Source organism: Acanthochromis polyacanthus, chromosome 13 (genome assembly GCF_021347895.1).
Source record: "Acanthochromis polyacanthus isolate Apoly-LR-REF ecotype Palm Island chromosome 13, KAUST_Apoly_ChrSc, whole genome shotgun sequence".
Classification (NCBI taxonomy): domain Eukaryota; kingdom Metazoa; phylum Chordata; class Actinopteri; family Pomacentridae; genus Acanthochromis; species Acanthochromis polyacanthus.
This window is the reverse complement of record NC_067125.1, coordinates 15344597-15361466: the sequence shown is the minus strand read 5'-3', so window position 1 is coordinate 15361466 and position 16870 is coordinate 15344597. Positions and strand designations below refer to the sequence as shown.

The window sequence follows — 16870 nt, the reverse complement described above, 5'->3', positions numbered from 1 at the left end:
TTGACATACATCTCACTGCAGGCATGAGAGTGACGCACTGGAGAGTAAAGAGCTCCAGCATAGTTTGCCTTAAAACATCTGCTCCGAGAGTCGTGAAACTATCAGCTCACTTGGCATGTTCTGTTCAGTCCAAGGATCTTCAACTGCAGCTAATCCAGCAAATTTTTATTATTCCGCTTTGGTTATTCATGCATGGGTATAGTAGTTTATCATATGAACTCAACTTTTAAATTAATACTCAAACAAATCATCTGCTGCTTTTGTGATGTAAAAAATGCATTATTTTTTTGTACTTACATGCCGCATTGTACTTTACAACTAACAGCAGAAAACAGAAATAGACTCTTAACAATGACTTGAAAGGGAGAAAATTGTTTGTACTAATTGCAAAGAAGCCTGTGTGCTTACAACAACACTGCTTCTGTGATGAAGGATTAATTACAGACTTAAAAAGCTTTTGGGAGGAACTAATGTTCCTTGGGAAGACAGAGCTATTTGTAGGAAAAAAGAACTTTCAAAGCTTGAACATGCTGGTAACCACCAGTTCTAGTAAGATGGTTAGTGTGAATAAAAAGTAAAATTACTCATCTACTTCCTTAATTTGCATGATCGATCTGTTTTTTGTTCTTATGTACAGATGGACAGCTGCCAGACATCTCCTTCAACAACTACAAACAAACCCGACAAACCATTTTCGCTCTTTCTTTAAGTAAAAACCAAAAAGTGAGCAGAGTAAAGCACTTAAAGCATTAGGATGGGGTGACAGTTTTACCTTTCACTCAGAGATGTCCAGTTTGCTGTTGGGATAAAATCAGAACAGAGAACCACGATAAATGATGTGAAGAAACAGACCGTGACTTCAAAGTCAGCTGCCACAGACTGCTTGAAGTACTTGGTTCATATGCACAGAGAGGTATTGTTCTTATCTAACATGAGATAAAGGGTTTGAACTCGGCTGCCACTATAATTAACAACACTATCACCGTCTTGCAGGACGCCCAGAAGCACAGCAACAGTTCACAGACAACTGGTTGCTATTCTGGCTTCGGTTCAGTACGATAACCCCAGTAGGGATTTGCTGGTTATCATTCAGATTTGACACTTTCTCTTTGCTGTCTTTCTCTCCCTTGTTCTCCTTTAATCATCCCTCTATCAGTCTGAGTGAACTAAATGCAGCTTTTGTTTCTCTATGATATTTGAAAAGAGTTTAAATCTACATCAAACAGCCACAGAGCCTCCACAGCAGAGTTTTACTATGTTATATTATTTACTACTGAATAAGAAAATACTGAATTTATAATAGGCAAGGTTGAGTGTTTCTTAAAATCATTCAGTCGATAATTGTTTTCTCTGGATCTTAAGCTACAGAAACAAGTGCCAGTTAATAATTTGCAATAAAAACAATAACCACCTACACAATGTTCAAAACTACAACTAAAATTAGTAACTGTTGATGCATTCATGATAATGGGTGTGCTGTGATCGTCAAACTTTAATGCTTTTTCAATGTGCACATAATAAAACCACAAAATCACTGCAATGACTTTTTGACAGACGCAGACACGTTGATGTATTAACAGAAGTAAACTACGACAAAATTCAGCAGAAACAGATGTCCATTGAAGCTCCCAGAATACATAACCCCCCGTATCTCCAAATTCCTTATCTTTTTGTAAGACTTCTTTTTCTTTCTTCTCTTTACCCTTTACACCTCACCCCAACCAGTCGAGGCAGGTGTCTACCCTCTGAGCCTGGTTCTGCCAGAAGTTTCTTACTGTTAAAGGCAAGTTTTTTCTTCAAACTGTCACCAAACAGCTGCTAAAATGGAATCTTTGGATTTGTGGGGTTTCTGTGTATAATGAAATATTGTACGGTCTTCATCTTATTATGTGAAGTGCCTTGAGATGACCTATGTTATGAACAGGCGCTATATAAATAAAGCTCAATTGAATTTGACATTAAATTACGTTAACGGATGGGAGAATTAGCAACAACAGCTGTTCCTTTGATTAACCTTCTCCTGATATTCACGCCATGGTGGCAAAGTTAAACAGACACTAAATTGAATAATATTTCGTCGGTTATCTGGGAATTTGGTTAAAATTTGTATTAAATCTGAATGGTTATTTTGCTCTCATCACATCACATCACCCTACTTCTGATCCAGTTTTTCTGTCACCCTTTAGTTTAGCTGCCTTCAGTTTATCCACACTAGCTTAGAGTCTTGTGTGATATGGTTGATTCTTATATTGCAGAGACATACATTAAATCTGTGGGGACTTACCTAGATTTGGGGGTCAAAAACCAAGCTGCCATACCATAAATCGTTGCTTTTAGTTCGACAGCTTGTTAGTGTAAAGGTTAGGTTTAGGCAAGTGGTGCTGATGTTCAGTGCTAGGATGACTCTCCAGGAAATTAATCTTAGTCATCGTAGTATCCTCGGAAGTGGCATGATTGTGTGTGTGTCTTTTGAAGTGCTCCAAAATTAATATGATGGCACTAGCCAAGGACATTACCATAGCAACGAGCATAGATAATGTGTTGGTTAGGGCTGTTGAGTATTTGTTGTTTCGTGGTTTGGACTGCAACCAGCAGGCAAAGAATTGCTTCCTTTATTCATCATCATTCTTCTCACTTCGCAGCTCCTCCATAGAATGGCTCAGCACATAGACACGTTTACAGTAGTTGCTAATCTGGCCTTTCACACCACTGCGCTGTGCAAGCACTCAGCAGGCAACGTACAGTCTGAGCTGATACCAACTCTCTTCTGCCAAATTACCAGTGTGTGAATTAGCTCAGGCAAAAGCTTGCCCAGTTTTCACAAAGCCTTCATGTTTTTTTTTTGTTTTTTTTACTGCAACACATGTTGAAACGTCATCAGGAACTAGCTTTTTCTTGCTGGATATTTTCGCATTTAATAAACGTCAGATGTGACCTGTGACTTTAAAAAAAAAACTTATTTCATAGTAACAAATAGAAATATTGATAATTTTTCAGCTTTCCAAAAAGCGATAATAAAAAGCTCTTTGTGTGTGTTATTTTCTTGAGATGAATATGTGTCAGTTTGTCTGAATTTTGCTTTTGCAGTGTTTATGAGTTTCGGAGTCACTTGTCCTTGACATTGCTTGTTGCAACACTTTAAACTCCTCCCCATCACCCACATCTGCTGCCTCTCTTCTTTCTCCTTCTCCCACTGAACCAAATCAACAGGTTTAGCTGTCATGAAGATAAAAGGTCTGTGTGGCACAGAAACCCACACATCCAGAGCAAAAAGTACAATAAACAGTGAGTCAGCGACACTTTGGTGCTTAGATGTGTTTGTTTTAACACACGTATCTAAGCACCAAAGTGGCATACTCAAGTACATGGTCAAAACACAGTGTGCACATGGGTTTAAACTGAGATTGGTAACATGAAGCAAACTTAACTCCTTTGAGGTCATATAGATAATAGATTAGATCCCAAAGGTTTCAGCCCCTGATCCTTAAAGTCATAGTGCCAGAGACTTAAAACCCCCACTGGAAGCATACAAATGTGTGCAGCTGTTCGTACATACTAATAGGTCAATCTAAACACAGGCACAATGATAACACAGAAGAGCACAACAGCTTAATGAACATAAAATTAATTAATAGTAATTTAATATACAGTAGACTAGTAGCTAAATGCATGAAAATAAACTCCATGTATAAGCTGCAGTAGCCTACTGAGTACACACACAGTATGTAGGAGCAGCACATTCATAAGTGATGTCTGTGTGTAGCAAGAAGAATTTAACTGATATTTTTATCTTGTGAGACACTTATGGCTAAAATATGCTATTTCCTATCATTTTAAAATTTGATCTGATTTCTGGAAATCATCTCACAACCCCCAACAGTGTCTACTCTTCCTCGCTTTGGTAAACACTGCTGTAGATGCCCTGAGACAGATTCGTGCGAACATCACTTAGTTGAGTGGAACCCCATCCTGTAAAACACAGTAGAGTACCATCCTGTTCACTGTGTACTCAGTGACCTGAGAAAGCAGGGCCAGCTGCTGTTAAAGGGCCACACACATGATCATGGGACTGGAGTCACTTCAGGTAAATACTACCTTTTTTTAAAACAGACTGGCACAAACAGGAGCCAAAGGCTGTTATGAATGTGATATACTTCCAAATACAAATGAGCACAATCAGAGCTGGACTGGAGATTATGAGACGGAACACATCCCAAAATAGAGGCCTACATAGACAACAGATATAGAAAGACCAAACAACAGCTTCTGGAGCTGAAGAATGAAGCTAATGCCAAGTTGCCAAAAGCTGCACTTCCTCAAATGACCACTTGAGGTTTGCTCCAAAACCAAATCCGTCCCCATTGACCTCCATGTAAAAATGACCAACTTTACAACAGAAATAAACATGTTTACAGCCTGGGATAGGAAATGGTTTTGGTTCCAATAGCTATTTTCCCTGTTCATAACACCGCATGCGGAGTGAATTTCTGCACAGTTCAACAGTTAATATTATAGTATGGTCTAAAGTTAGGCATGATTAACAGGTATGGCCACTTCAAATGACATGTGGCTGGCATCATAGGACAGTCCACAGCCCAGAGTGGTTTGCATGGCTCAGATCAGCTTCACTCACACTCCACCTCTCAATTTTGGATTAGTCAGGAGTCAATAAGAGTCATGTAGCGCCAAGATGGTATCAGCCAAAGCCACCACACTGAGCTTCAAAGCTGCTCTTATAGGAACTTATTGATGACGTCCATAAGGATATATCCATCTTTACATACAGTCAACAAGAGAGCCAATGTGAATCCAGTACCTCCAGGTTAGAAAGTAAGAAAACCACAAAGTCCCACTCACATTTGCAGCAATGTTAATCACTAGAAATCCAGCCTTGGATTTAGCTTTTCCACAGCATGTTGTGTGAATCAGACCATAGGTTTTGTTCTGCACAGTATTTAAAAAAAAAACCAATCTCATACTGTTAACTATCTCTGTCTTTCGCAGCCTTTAAAGCTGCTGTCCGGAGTTTCCGTTTGTTTTCAATTTATGCATCATTGTTTAACAAAGCCTAAATGTGTTAGTCTAGTTCGATACTACAATATAATGTTAGTATGATGCGATATGAAAATTTATTCCTGAGCTCCGCCTTCCTCTCATAGACCCCCATGTTATTCCAAAAAGCGCCGGTTGCTGCCGACCAATCAAGTTCGAGCTTCAGCTTTGTCATGCTGTCAATCAACGGTTACGCGCACAGCAAGCAAGCCCATGCAGAGGTGGGCGAGCTACGCACTACGCAACCGCGCGCACATTTGTTTTGCTTGTGGAGGAGAGAGCGTCAGGGATCAGCAACTTCCAGAAAAGTTACCAATCCCACGGCTTGTCAGGTCAAGAGACTGCAGGACGTTTTTTGGCTCGGGGTGCTCGCGTCGCTCCCCGACCACGGCCTCCATAGCCCGCCTGACGGCTTCGTTTAGATGCCCGACCTCTGGAGGAAGATGTTGGGGCGTCTGGGACATACTCTTCGTCAGAGGAGTCATGCAATTCTGAACTCTAGATAGAAATAAATAAACAATGTAACACATATACACGCGTAAATGCACTAAGTTTGATAAACAACGTCATCGAGAGGGATACACGAGTGTAATCACATATTGAAACTTTACTCGTTCGTCCTAGCAGATTCATGTTATTTTGGTATTAGGACAAGTTAGACTCAATACAGCATTCTAACGTAATTCCTTTATTATTTACTAATGTACTAAATGTAGAAGAGTGGAAAACAGCAAAACAGGCAAGATGCCACAGCACTCCGGGCACTTCTCTCAGGTACTGTGCACGTGCACAAATAAAGGGGCGAAATCAGAGGGAGGGAGGGTGGGACCACCAGTGTTTTGGGAGACGCTGCGATTCAAACTCCGGACAGCAGCTTTAAGGAACATAATTTTCAGTAAGACCCAGACCTTCGTGCAATAAACAGAACAGAGTGTATGAGTGTGAGGCTGTGGCTAGTTTAAATAATGTATGTCTGTAATAATAACAGGACAGAGGACTGAACAGTGTAGCTGTTTTTGTTGATTCATTGATTTTTGTAGATCTTAGGGGTGAGGACAAAAACAAGTTAGTATGATGTCAGTAAACTTTCAGGAAAGCTGTAGGTTTTCTGTGTTCATGAAGGGATAAATTAACCTAATTATGAAGGTTTCAGTTTCTAATTGCAGCTGCCATACTGTAACAGAATAAGGAATGTAGATTCTGTCTCTCTGTTATTCTCTGAGTCAGACTGTAGTCCAAACGTCACATACGAAGAATCAGTGCCTGAATAGGGTCGAGCAACAGTACTGATAGTGAAGCCTGTTAAAGACCAGGGCACGTATTAAGCTAAGTTAACATTTTAATGCTTCACACATATCTGTGCATGGCTAATGATTTATTAATAGATTTGATATTAAGTCAAGCAGTCAAGTCAGGCCTCCTAATGCCTCCTTCTATCAATTATACCTTCATCCTGCTTCTCTTCCTGCTTCTTCATCTGCACTCTCACTTTCTCTCTTTCTCTCTCTCACACACACACTACCCTTCCTCCTCCCTCTGCCTCAAGAAAGCAGAGATCTAAACCAACAAGGGGACAACACAAAAATTACTGCAGCTCTAACTCATTTTACATGCTGCCTGCACCCTGGTGGCTCAGTAGATTACAGTAGTTTCACGTCAGCAGGGGGACAGAATCCCTTCATGAGATCATCTATGTTCACTTTTCTTGTCTCTCCTGTGTATTCTTTTCACATATATGACGGACTGATTGATACATATGATGTTTACTGAATGTGAAAGTAACCACAGTGCATCAGCGTGATGATTTTGCATTGAAAAATAGATGAGCGAACCTTTTCTCTTTGCAGTGCTGTTGGAATGAAACACAAAGGACGTGTCCATAAATCCGCCATAATCCAGTATCTTATCGCTGTATTCAGACCAACAGCAATGCAACCACAAATCCCACCCCTCCACACATGCACAAACCAAGCCTGCACTGTTCTACTGCACTGCTGTGGTCAGACCTTATTAAAATTTAAATGATTTCTACTTAGTCAAGCTCGCATTGGGCACCAGGAAACAACATGCTACACAAGTATATAAATATTAAGGAAGGTATTATGAAAGTTGTGGTGCAGTTACAATATTCTGTGCAGGTATCAACAAAGCAGGACATAAGAGTCTAATATGACAGCACTTAAAGTACCATCACCACAGGCTCTCTGCCAGCATTCAAGGTTGTTCCTGTTAATACGGACAAAACAGAAGCTCCATTGTGCTGCTTCAAAAATGCCTTTTTTCATTCATTTGTTATCTTCCAAAATCCACAAAGACACGCTGGTTTGTTTTGTGTCAGCCAGGCGCTAGATTGACACATTTCACTGAAGTGAAGCATACGTTTGTGTTTAAAATGGATAAATGGTTAAAGAGCCTGACCTGCTGTGTAACCGATGTGGATGTGTATTATGCTGAGTGACTGTAAGGTGCCATACGAAGCGCATGGAACAAAACACACACACACACACACACACACACACACACACACACACACACACACACACACACACACACACACACACACACACACACACACACACACACACACACACACACACACACACACACACACACACACAGGTGCACGGTGAGAAACCTACACATCCTCACTTGTCATGCTTTCACCTACACTGCAGTGCCAGAGCAGATGGTGTGTGCAACCCTGGGTTCACTTCCTGAAACAAAAAGAAATACAGAGAGAGAGAGAGAGAGAGAGAGGAGGTCTATCTCATCCCATAGTGTCTCAGAGCATTACTGTCAGCAGAAGACAATACAGCACAGAATGATTAGCGCACACACACACACACACACTGGTGTCGTCTCTCGTCATCCCTCTCTGTCTCTTTTCGTTTCCATCTCTCTCCTCTTCCCGCTCCATCTTCTAGCTCATTGTTCCTATACAGCATTGAGTAGAAACTCTAGCCCATCTGCGTCTATTGTCAGAAGTAATTTTCACCATCCTTTGCCTACTGAACATTTAATGACAAATTGACAGGAAGACTGCGCTGGCATATGGTTTGCGAGCCTATAGAGGAAGCTGTGTATAGGAGAGTGTGAACAGATGTGATTTGTGTAGTATATGCATGTGGTAGGGTTGATTTACTGTATGTCGTAATCCGCAGAATGAATCAAATTTGACTGACTAAACCCCTAAAGTCACCAAAACGAATGTGTGCAGCTTCAGTCTTGTTCTCATCATTATCCAGGCTTTACGTGTATTGACTGTATCGGTAGAATGTCAATACTGACTGTAAATATTCCTTATCACTGCCTGACATGTGTGGCGACAAACATATGAGTAACGTTATAAAATCCTGGCACGCAAGACAACGCTTGTGTCACCACTGTGAGTTCAAGGTGGGCGATATGATAATCTGCACCGTGGATGATTGTAATTTGGCACATGATCTGCTTCACAGTGGTATCGTGCAGACTGTCATTACATAATTCAATAAATAACAGCGCTATATAACGTTCCTTTTCGACATGGAGTAAAGAAAAGTGTGATTGGTTGAGGCACATTTGGGACGTTTGTAACAGAAAGGCTCTGTTTGGGAATACTGTTGAAGGTTATCTGTAAAGTTTGGAGAGGAACTGTTCAAGGTAAAACCACAAGCTGTCAGAAGTTTATCTTTGCAGATGATTTTTTGCATCTAGTGGTTTCTACTTTAAGTGATGACTGTCAGTTGAGAGTGCCGGAGGTGACCAGCAGTACCACTTTGTATGGTTTTCCTCTGAGTGTCAAAAAATATGTTGTCTGTGGCGTTTGAGTGAATGTGGCACACAAGAAATATTCAGTCTCATTTTTAGCACTGTCGGTCAACATCGTGAAAACAGGATGAAAGCATGTAGCTCGACACATAAAACTGTCTTTTTCCGTTGATATTATCATTTCAAAACATACACTTAGGCTTTAAGTTGTATTTGAGTACTACTGTACCACCTCAAACCGCTCAGTCATGATCTGACAGTCCACTGTGGTCACAAGTTACGATATCTGTCATGGGCTCACTCAAGTCATGCAGCCGCTTCTTAAATAAACCAACAAGAGTCAAGAAAAATTCTAAATTATTCATTGTTTGGTTGTAACTAACCTACATTTTAAAAAGAGGAAGGAAATATTATGATTCAGACGGTGGATCATGATTCTACTCTAAATGGTCATCATATAATCCTTCGGCCAGACTGCTCATCCTTGCTAGAAGTGAGTCTGCATGTTGCTCGATTTCCCTACAGAATGCAGTGATATTAAGAGTTCAACACATGTGAAACCAGCGTGGACGTTTTTCAGTTTATTTTGAACAAAGTTATCCAATAAAAAATAGTAGCTAAAACATTTGCACAGCGCTACATCTCTGCTGCCCATTAAATCATGTGGAAAATCATGAGCATTGCCACAGTTCCAGATTCAATCTGCATCATCTTACTAACAACAATGCTGTGTACAACAATGTTTAGCACAAGAATCTGTGGCCGGAAGTCATTTGAAGTGGCTGTAATTACAGGCACCACACTACTGTCAGAGCCATTTCCAGCTACGTCTATTTTCAAGGCAGATCGATCAATACTCAATCACACCCTGTCAGAAGGTGTCATGAGATGCCACTTAAAACATGAGCCAGTCCGTCACTGAGCTTCACAAATCTTAATTTGCGCTTCTAGAGACACATCAGTGTGCTTAAATAACACTGGCAGAAGGTTATCAATGAACACGCAAATTCAACAATGTTCATTATTCATTCATTCGGAACTTTCAGAAATGTTTTCTGTGCTCTTTTTTTTATTTTTTATTTTTTATTTTTTTTTACAGGTGAACCGGAAGGTCAGACCTCTAGATGCCTCTAACTCTTCAACACTGAATCAGATTGTGGTTGAGAGGACAATTTCCTTTTAATTTAGTGTCACTTGCAGGTAGCTCAGCGTGTTTGTTGGCCACCCTCATCATTTTGACCCGTGGTCTCCAACGCAGAGCTACATGGCACCAAGCCACATGCTGTACACTGCTCACCCTGCTCCCATTACTAGTCACACAGTATCATAACCCACTTACATTACACATTGTCTAGACTACTTCAGAGTCTAGACAACTTGTAATGCAAGTCCAGTCCTAAACAATCTCATAACAGTCCTCTCCAGAGTGCCCAAGATAAAATTTATAATAGACTACTTGATAAATTCAAACAAAGCTAAAAAGGTCCCACAGGCCTATTTCACTCGGGTGCATGTTCAGTCTTTACGAAAGGCCTGTTAGATATATTCTGCTGATATTCAGTTTGTCTCTGGGTCCTCCGCAACTCTAGTCAACAGTTAAGGAGTCAAGAATACTTTAACTCCATTTATGGCACAAAGCACACGCAGCAGTCAAGTAGGAATACTAAAAACTGCTTCACCGTTTCACACCTTTCATCCAGGTTAAAAACCAAAACCAGATGAAAAGGAGAGGAAAAAAGTAATTCTGCCATTTTTGACAGTGAATAAAAATTTTATTTGCCTTCAAATCTCGCAAAGTCATTCAATGCCCTTTTTTTTTATTGAATTCATGACATGAGACACATTTTACCATTTGCAGACTTTAGATTTGGCATCATCCGCCACACTTGGAAATCCTATTACAAACCCTTAAAATGTACCTGCTGGAGCATAAACTGCTGCCAGACTGAGGTCTGATAGTCTACTTTGACACTGAAACAAGTTCTGTAATGTGGCTTTATTAAATATAATATACAAACAGTTAGCACTACCTTCAGCCTGCATTCTGTCAGTATCTCATCTCTGCTCACACGCACAAACCCTGAGTCTTCACAGACACTCTGACACACACTCCGGTCTGATTTCACGGTGATCCACACAGCTCGGAAAGAGAGTAATGGCACCATATTTTACGTAAGATTCCCAGCTCGAGGCTGTGAGAGTCAAACACACAAGTCAGCTGAGCAACAGCAATGCTGAGGTCAAATCCAACTCAGACACTCAGCCCACACTGCAGAGCTGTCTCACCAAACCACACAGAGAGAATAGAGAGAGAGAGGTAGAAAAGGAGTTTAGGTGTGTGGGAGAGAAGCAGAAGAGTGGTCTTCCATTCATGGCATCTGAGAACATTAGAAATGGAGTATTCGTGAGGAAGACAGATTCATGTAACTATAGATGAGGAGAAAGGCAGAACCGACATAGGCCCTGTCAGTAAAATCTCCCCACTCACCGGACAGCATTTGTTCAGAAATCCTGTCAGGTTTTTCTTGTGACATCCAGTTTGAATGAGCAGCTACTGTATGATTTACTGATCAGTCTGGAGGCTGCGGATCGGATTTGAAATGTGTAGCGCAGGCTCACGGACAACAGAGAACAGACTTGGCAGAAGGCGCTTCAGATGGTGCTGGCAAGCATGGCTCTATGAAATGACACAATATGATTCCAACAAAAGGCACATGAGCAGAGATTTTAGGGCAGAGAGGGAGCAGGAGCGGGATGCAGCTAGATTTCTGTGAGTCAGGAGATTATTGGGAAGATTTTAAAAAAAATGTTTTTGTTTTTATATTTACAAAAATAGTTTTAAAAATCCTCCAGTTCAAATGTAGACAAGGCAAGAGAAGAGGGTTGAAAGTTATCAGGATCTTAAAGTGATTTTTCTGGTATCGATATTCACCACATAATAGCATTTTGTATTTAATGCAAACAATACTGTTTGCTGGCAGTGCATTACATTAGATAAAGCTCTTCACACATGCAAACCAAAAACTTACAGAAGTAATTTGGGATTTTAAAAAAAGTTTCCCAGAAGATAATATCTAATATCCCTCAAAGAATCCACTAAAACTGATCAGTAGGTGACTGAGTTTTTGCAAAAGCATCAGTAAAATGATTTTCTTGGAGGCAGTGTGTCCTTGTTTGAAGGTTTTATGTATAATTTGCTCTTGAAACTTTTCACCTCCAAAGAAAACACAGGAGCAAAGTTGCATGCAAAGTCTCTAAGGTGTGAATGTGGACAAATTGGATGTAGAAAACTGAGAGGTATGATAAAAGAATAATGAAGATGTAGCAGATGAGAAGGGTTGGATCAGAGAACACGAGCAGCACATATAAAAGTGGATGAAAAAATACTCATAATGAACCGAACAAATTGCTTCTCCAATTGACTCCTACTTCGGACATTAAACCCAGCCCATTTTGCGCGCACACACCTGTACTTCATGCCCGTGTGTTTCCCCGTGGACTCCTTCAGTGAGATGTGTCGCGGGGTGAAGGAGCCGAAGCTGCGCGCAATGATGGCCACGGTGCGGAACTTGGCCCGGGCTTGGTTGACCACGTTGGGGCTGGTGGCGCTCTGCTTGCTGTGGTCTCCATTCCCTCTCTTCAGGTTGTGGTCCGTACAGGCGATGGACACCTGCATGGCTGAGCTTTAGTTTGTGGAGCAGAGGAGAAGAAAAACTACAGATGGCACAGAAGAAGTGGAAACAGGAAAGTCTCAAACTGCCTTATTGTTTTCTTCTCTTGATTCTCGTCCTCTTCTGCTCGGGGTCTGTGTTGAGGTTCTCCCGTTTCTTCTGAAGTGCTTTTTTCTCTCTCCTTGTAAATGGATTAAGTCTTCAGTCGCTCACTTCCAAGTGCTGCGTCTCCATGTGCACTTTGTTCCGTGCAGCAAAAAAAAAAAAAAAAAACTGCAAGAGCTCCTTCTTTTTCTGTGCTCACACCAAGTCTTCCATTTTAAGTATTTCCTCGTAGAAGAGAGGCAGCAGAACAGAAGAGGTCAATCATCAAAAGCCTCCAAGAACAAAGACTCCTCAGCTCATTGAGAGATCCCCAATTTATTCCCCCAACTGCTTTTCCTTCTTCTTCCTCTCTCTCTCTCTACCTCTCTTTCCCTCTGATGCGGAGCTTTTTCCCCCCTCTAACTGAGTTTCAGCTGCAGAATGACAATCAGAGGAGGTGGAGAGAGACAGAGAGTGCACAGGGATGGAAAGAGGAGCCAGTGAGAGACGGAGATGCGACCCAGGCGCTGCGCTCTCCCCGGTCTGACTGTGTGTGTGTGTGTGTGTGTGTGAGAGAGAGAGAGAGCGGTAAGAGAGAGGGAGAGATGGGGGAGAGGAGGGTGAGGGAGGAGGGGACAGGGTCAGAGAACGGATAAGGAGACGGGGCACAGAGCGAGGAGGAGGAAACAAAAGGGGGGGAAGTCGCTCTCAGGTCCTGGCACGGTGCGCCATCACACTGGTGCCATCAGCACTTTTCCAGTCTTGTCACTTCTCCTCCCTCCTCCGGAGTCTCCTCAGCGCTCCCTGGGTCCTGCCTGCCGATCTTAATGTGTGTCACTAATATGCTTGTGCCCCAGTTTCCTCCCCTCTTTCTCCCCGCTTCCTCTGACTCCCCTTCTTTCTCTCACGGTATTTATTCTCTATCCGATCTTTTCTGATGCTCTTCTCTCTCTTTTGCCTTCTTCTTCCTGTTGTTTCTCTCAGCAGGGCAGCTCCAACACCGACAGCGCACCTTCAGGGAACTGAGGAATGTAATGCAGCTCACAGTTCCCTCCCTCCCTCTCTCTTTCCCTCGCTCTCTCTCTTACTCCCACTCGCTCTCTGACTCTTTCAGCTCGACCTGTCTCCATCTCGCTGTTTCTTACCTGTAACACGTCTTTGAAGGCTCCTTCCTCTCTTTCCTCACCTGTAATGTCCATACAACAAAGCCTGGTGCTCTTTATTCCCTCTGCACTCCACACAGCAGCCTCTCTGTAGTATTATTTTTTTATTCTTCTGCCCTCTTTCTGTGTCAGTTTTCTTTTTTCTGGACTAAACGCTGTCATAATTGTAACAGCAGCAGTGACAGTTGGCTGTATGTTCTGCTACTATGACTGGACTGAACTTTAACAACTGAACAACAGTAGAGGATAATATACACTGACAAAAAAAAACCTAAATAACGGTGTCATAAATTAAAACCATTTTCCCTAGTTAAACACATTTTTATCTTTTATTTTGAAAGTTTTTTGTTTGTTTTTTTAATGGTCAATGAAAGACATTTACATGTGCAAAAACAGTGAAGTTACCTATAGATATGATGAAATTACATTAATTCAACATTTTTGCTATGAAAATGACTGTAAGTATGTAATTATACAAATGATCTCCCATTTTACAAACAAAACAATTACAGAAACAAAACTATATTGTCTAGTGATTGTCATTACTTTGATCAAATTTTAGAGTTAAACTTTAAATGAAATATTCAAGAATATTTTAGTTGAATATCATAATTTCATCTACTAAATAAAATGAAAGTCTTTTACAATACATTTGTGAATATAGTTTGAGTCTTTTTATATGAAAAAAAGATTTTTATTCAATAATATACATTTCATAGTTATTTACTATGAAATGTAATGCATGTTTTAATGTTATTTCACGTCAGACATATAAATTTACAGTTTAGTTTTGTAATTGTATTGATATTATCATGCGTTTTACAACAATGGGGAAAAAAATCTGCAGTAAAAAGGGAAAACTTCAGTTGTTTAACAGATTTTCTTTTTGGACTGTACTGCATGTCCAAGTCAGAAACAAGTATTTGCCGATATAAAGTAATCATTTTCCCCCAAATCAGTGAGCACACTGTACATACAATCCCCATAGGCAGCTACAAATCAAAGTGAAGGAGAAGAGGATGGATGGACGCACTGGGGGAGGTGTGGGGAGATTGGAATCAGGAGAAGGACTAAAAACAGCCGGCTGAGGCGTAACAGACCTGAGAAAAGACAGAATTAATGCATCGGTGTGTGTTTAATTACTGCACATCCAAGTATATATATGCCGGTATGTCAGTGGCTACATGTGCATATGTGTGTGTGTGTGTGTGTAGAGTAAGGTGATAATGTTGTGTGCTTTCCAGTATTTCTATAAGGGGTGTCAAGCGGAGGTAAATGGAGAGTTTTGCTGCAGGGTTTCTCAACACTCTTATTTTTCTGTTTGTGTGTCTATGAACACACACACACACACAATTCCTATCCTTGTGGGGACCTACCATTGACTCCCATTCATACCCAACCCCTAACCCTAACCTTAACCCAGACCAAAACAATGCCTAACTCTAAAGAAACGTTTTTGCACTTTTGCTTTTTTCAGTAACAACAGCATGGCCAAGAAAACACTGTTTAAACTTGTGGGGACCAAAATGAGGTCCCCACAAGTGACATTGTTTTCGGTTTTCCTACAGTTGTGGGGACATTTGGTCCCCACAAGTATAGCACACACACACACACACACACACACACACACACACACACACACACACACACACACACACACACACACACACACACACACACACACACACACACACACACACACACACACACACACACACACACACACACACACACACACACAAAAAGGCCCTATCAGTATCTGGACTCTACAAATGTATAGAAAAAATTAAGCACAGTGTTTATTATTAGAATATAACACCTATAGGTTTGCTTTGCTTCTTGGGTTCACTTCATTCCCAGCAGATGCTTTTACTGTAACAGCTGACACATATAAATCTCAGATGTTAACACATGCAAAAAGACGATTCCAATAGCAATCTGCAAACAGACGGATGTGATTGTAAATGCCGTGGAAATGTCATGCAAAGCCCATTGTTATCAGCCTGATTCATCTTTCAACACCAGCCTGTAAACTGGAGGAGGGAGGCACAGAGCCAAGAATTAGCTGAACAGCATACTGCCATAATGGAAAAAAAAACAAACACATGATCTCTTCAGCCCTTTACGTAGCCTGGTTACAAGGAGCTACATTAACTGTTAAAACTACTGTAAAATCAGTGCCCAACATCTTTTAAAGTGCTGTTTCAACAGTTATGCTTCACTGCAGTTACCAACACAATACCTTACTTTGAAGAACATGCTCTTATACAGAACCCATTCTCACCATTTTATTGACAGTCAGCTGGTCTGCCGTGAAAATATCTCAACAGCTAAAAGATGGACTGGCTAGAGGATTCATTTTAATGAGCTCTTTCTGAGGTTGACATCATGGTTTGAGGCAAATTAAACTGTTCATTTGATTTCCCTGAAATGGGCACACACATTTGACTTTGATCACACTTTAGTTGTTTAACCTGCTGCTGCTATCAATTCAAAGTTTAACTTGTCAGTAAAACTAATGCCTTTTCCATCAGAATTGGTATTTTGTATTAAATGCCAGGTGGAAAATGTTAAACGCCCCCTCTGGTGAAAATCAAACTTTTCACCTCATTATCATATCCATAAGGTGTTTTTTTTAATATGCCATGGCTGAGAAATTTCACCTTCAAATTGCAGCAAATCAATGTTTATCTCAAAAACGCAGATTCAGACTTCCAAGGTTCCCAAACAAACTGGAAGTTATTACTGTGTCATTAGTCTTCTTGAGAACTGGTTTCTAGTTTGAACATGTACAGTACTCCAGTATTAGAACTGACTGATGTGTACCATCGAGTAGTTTTACAGTGTTTGAGTCAAAAGCGAGCTGGTGTGCCTGAGCTGTAGTGCACATTGTCGAGAAAGTAATAATGAAGAGTGACACCTAAGCCACTGTAAGACAGAGAGGGATTATTTTCATGAAAAAATCCTAACTGTGTAACTTCAGTATACAGAGATTAGTTTCCAGGGTTTAAATCAACGACAGTAAAGGGACTAACATTCTGTAAACTAAGACGGTGAAGATGATGAACCGTACGCCTGCTTAACATCAGCATGTTGCCGCTGTCATTGCAGTCACAGCATTTAGTTCAAAGCACTGCTGTACCTTGCAGA

At 40.9% G+C, this 16870-nt stretch overlaps 1 protein-coding gene across 2 annotated transcripts in view; it reads right to left on the bottom strand.

Moving 5' to 3' along the window:
* Nucleotides 1-16870, bottom strand: part of kcnab1a (potassium voltage-gated channel subfamily A regulatory beta subunit 1a) — a 136488-nt gene that overhangs the window by 77068 nt on the left and 42550 nt on the right. The window contains exon 1 of one of the 2 annotated variants that reach the window (XM_051957858.1): nt 12270-13488. The exons of the other annotated variant lie outside the window; for it this stretch is intronic. Coding sequence (XP_051813818.1) covers nt 12270-12478 — 209 coding nt within the window. The 5' untranslated portion in view covers nt 12479-13488. Of the gene's footprint in view, nt 1-12269; nt 13489-16870 lie in introns of those variants that run through there. 2 annotated transcript variants of the gene reach the window in all.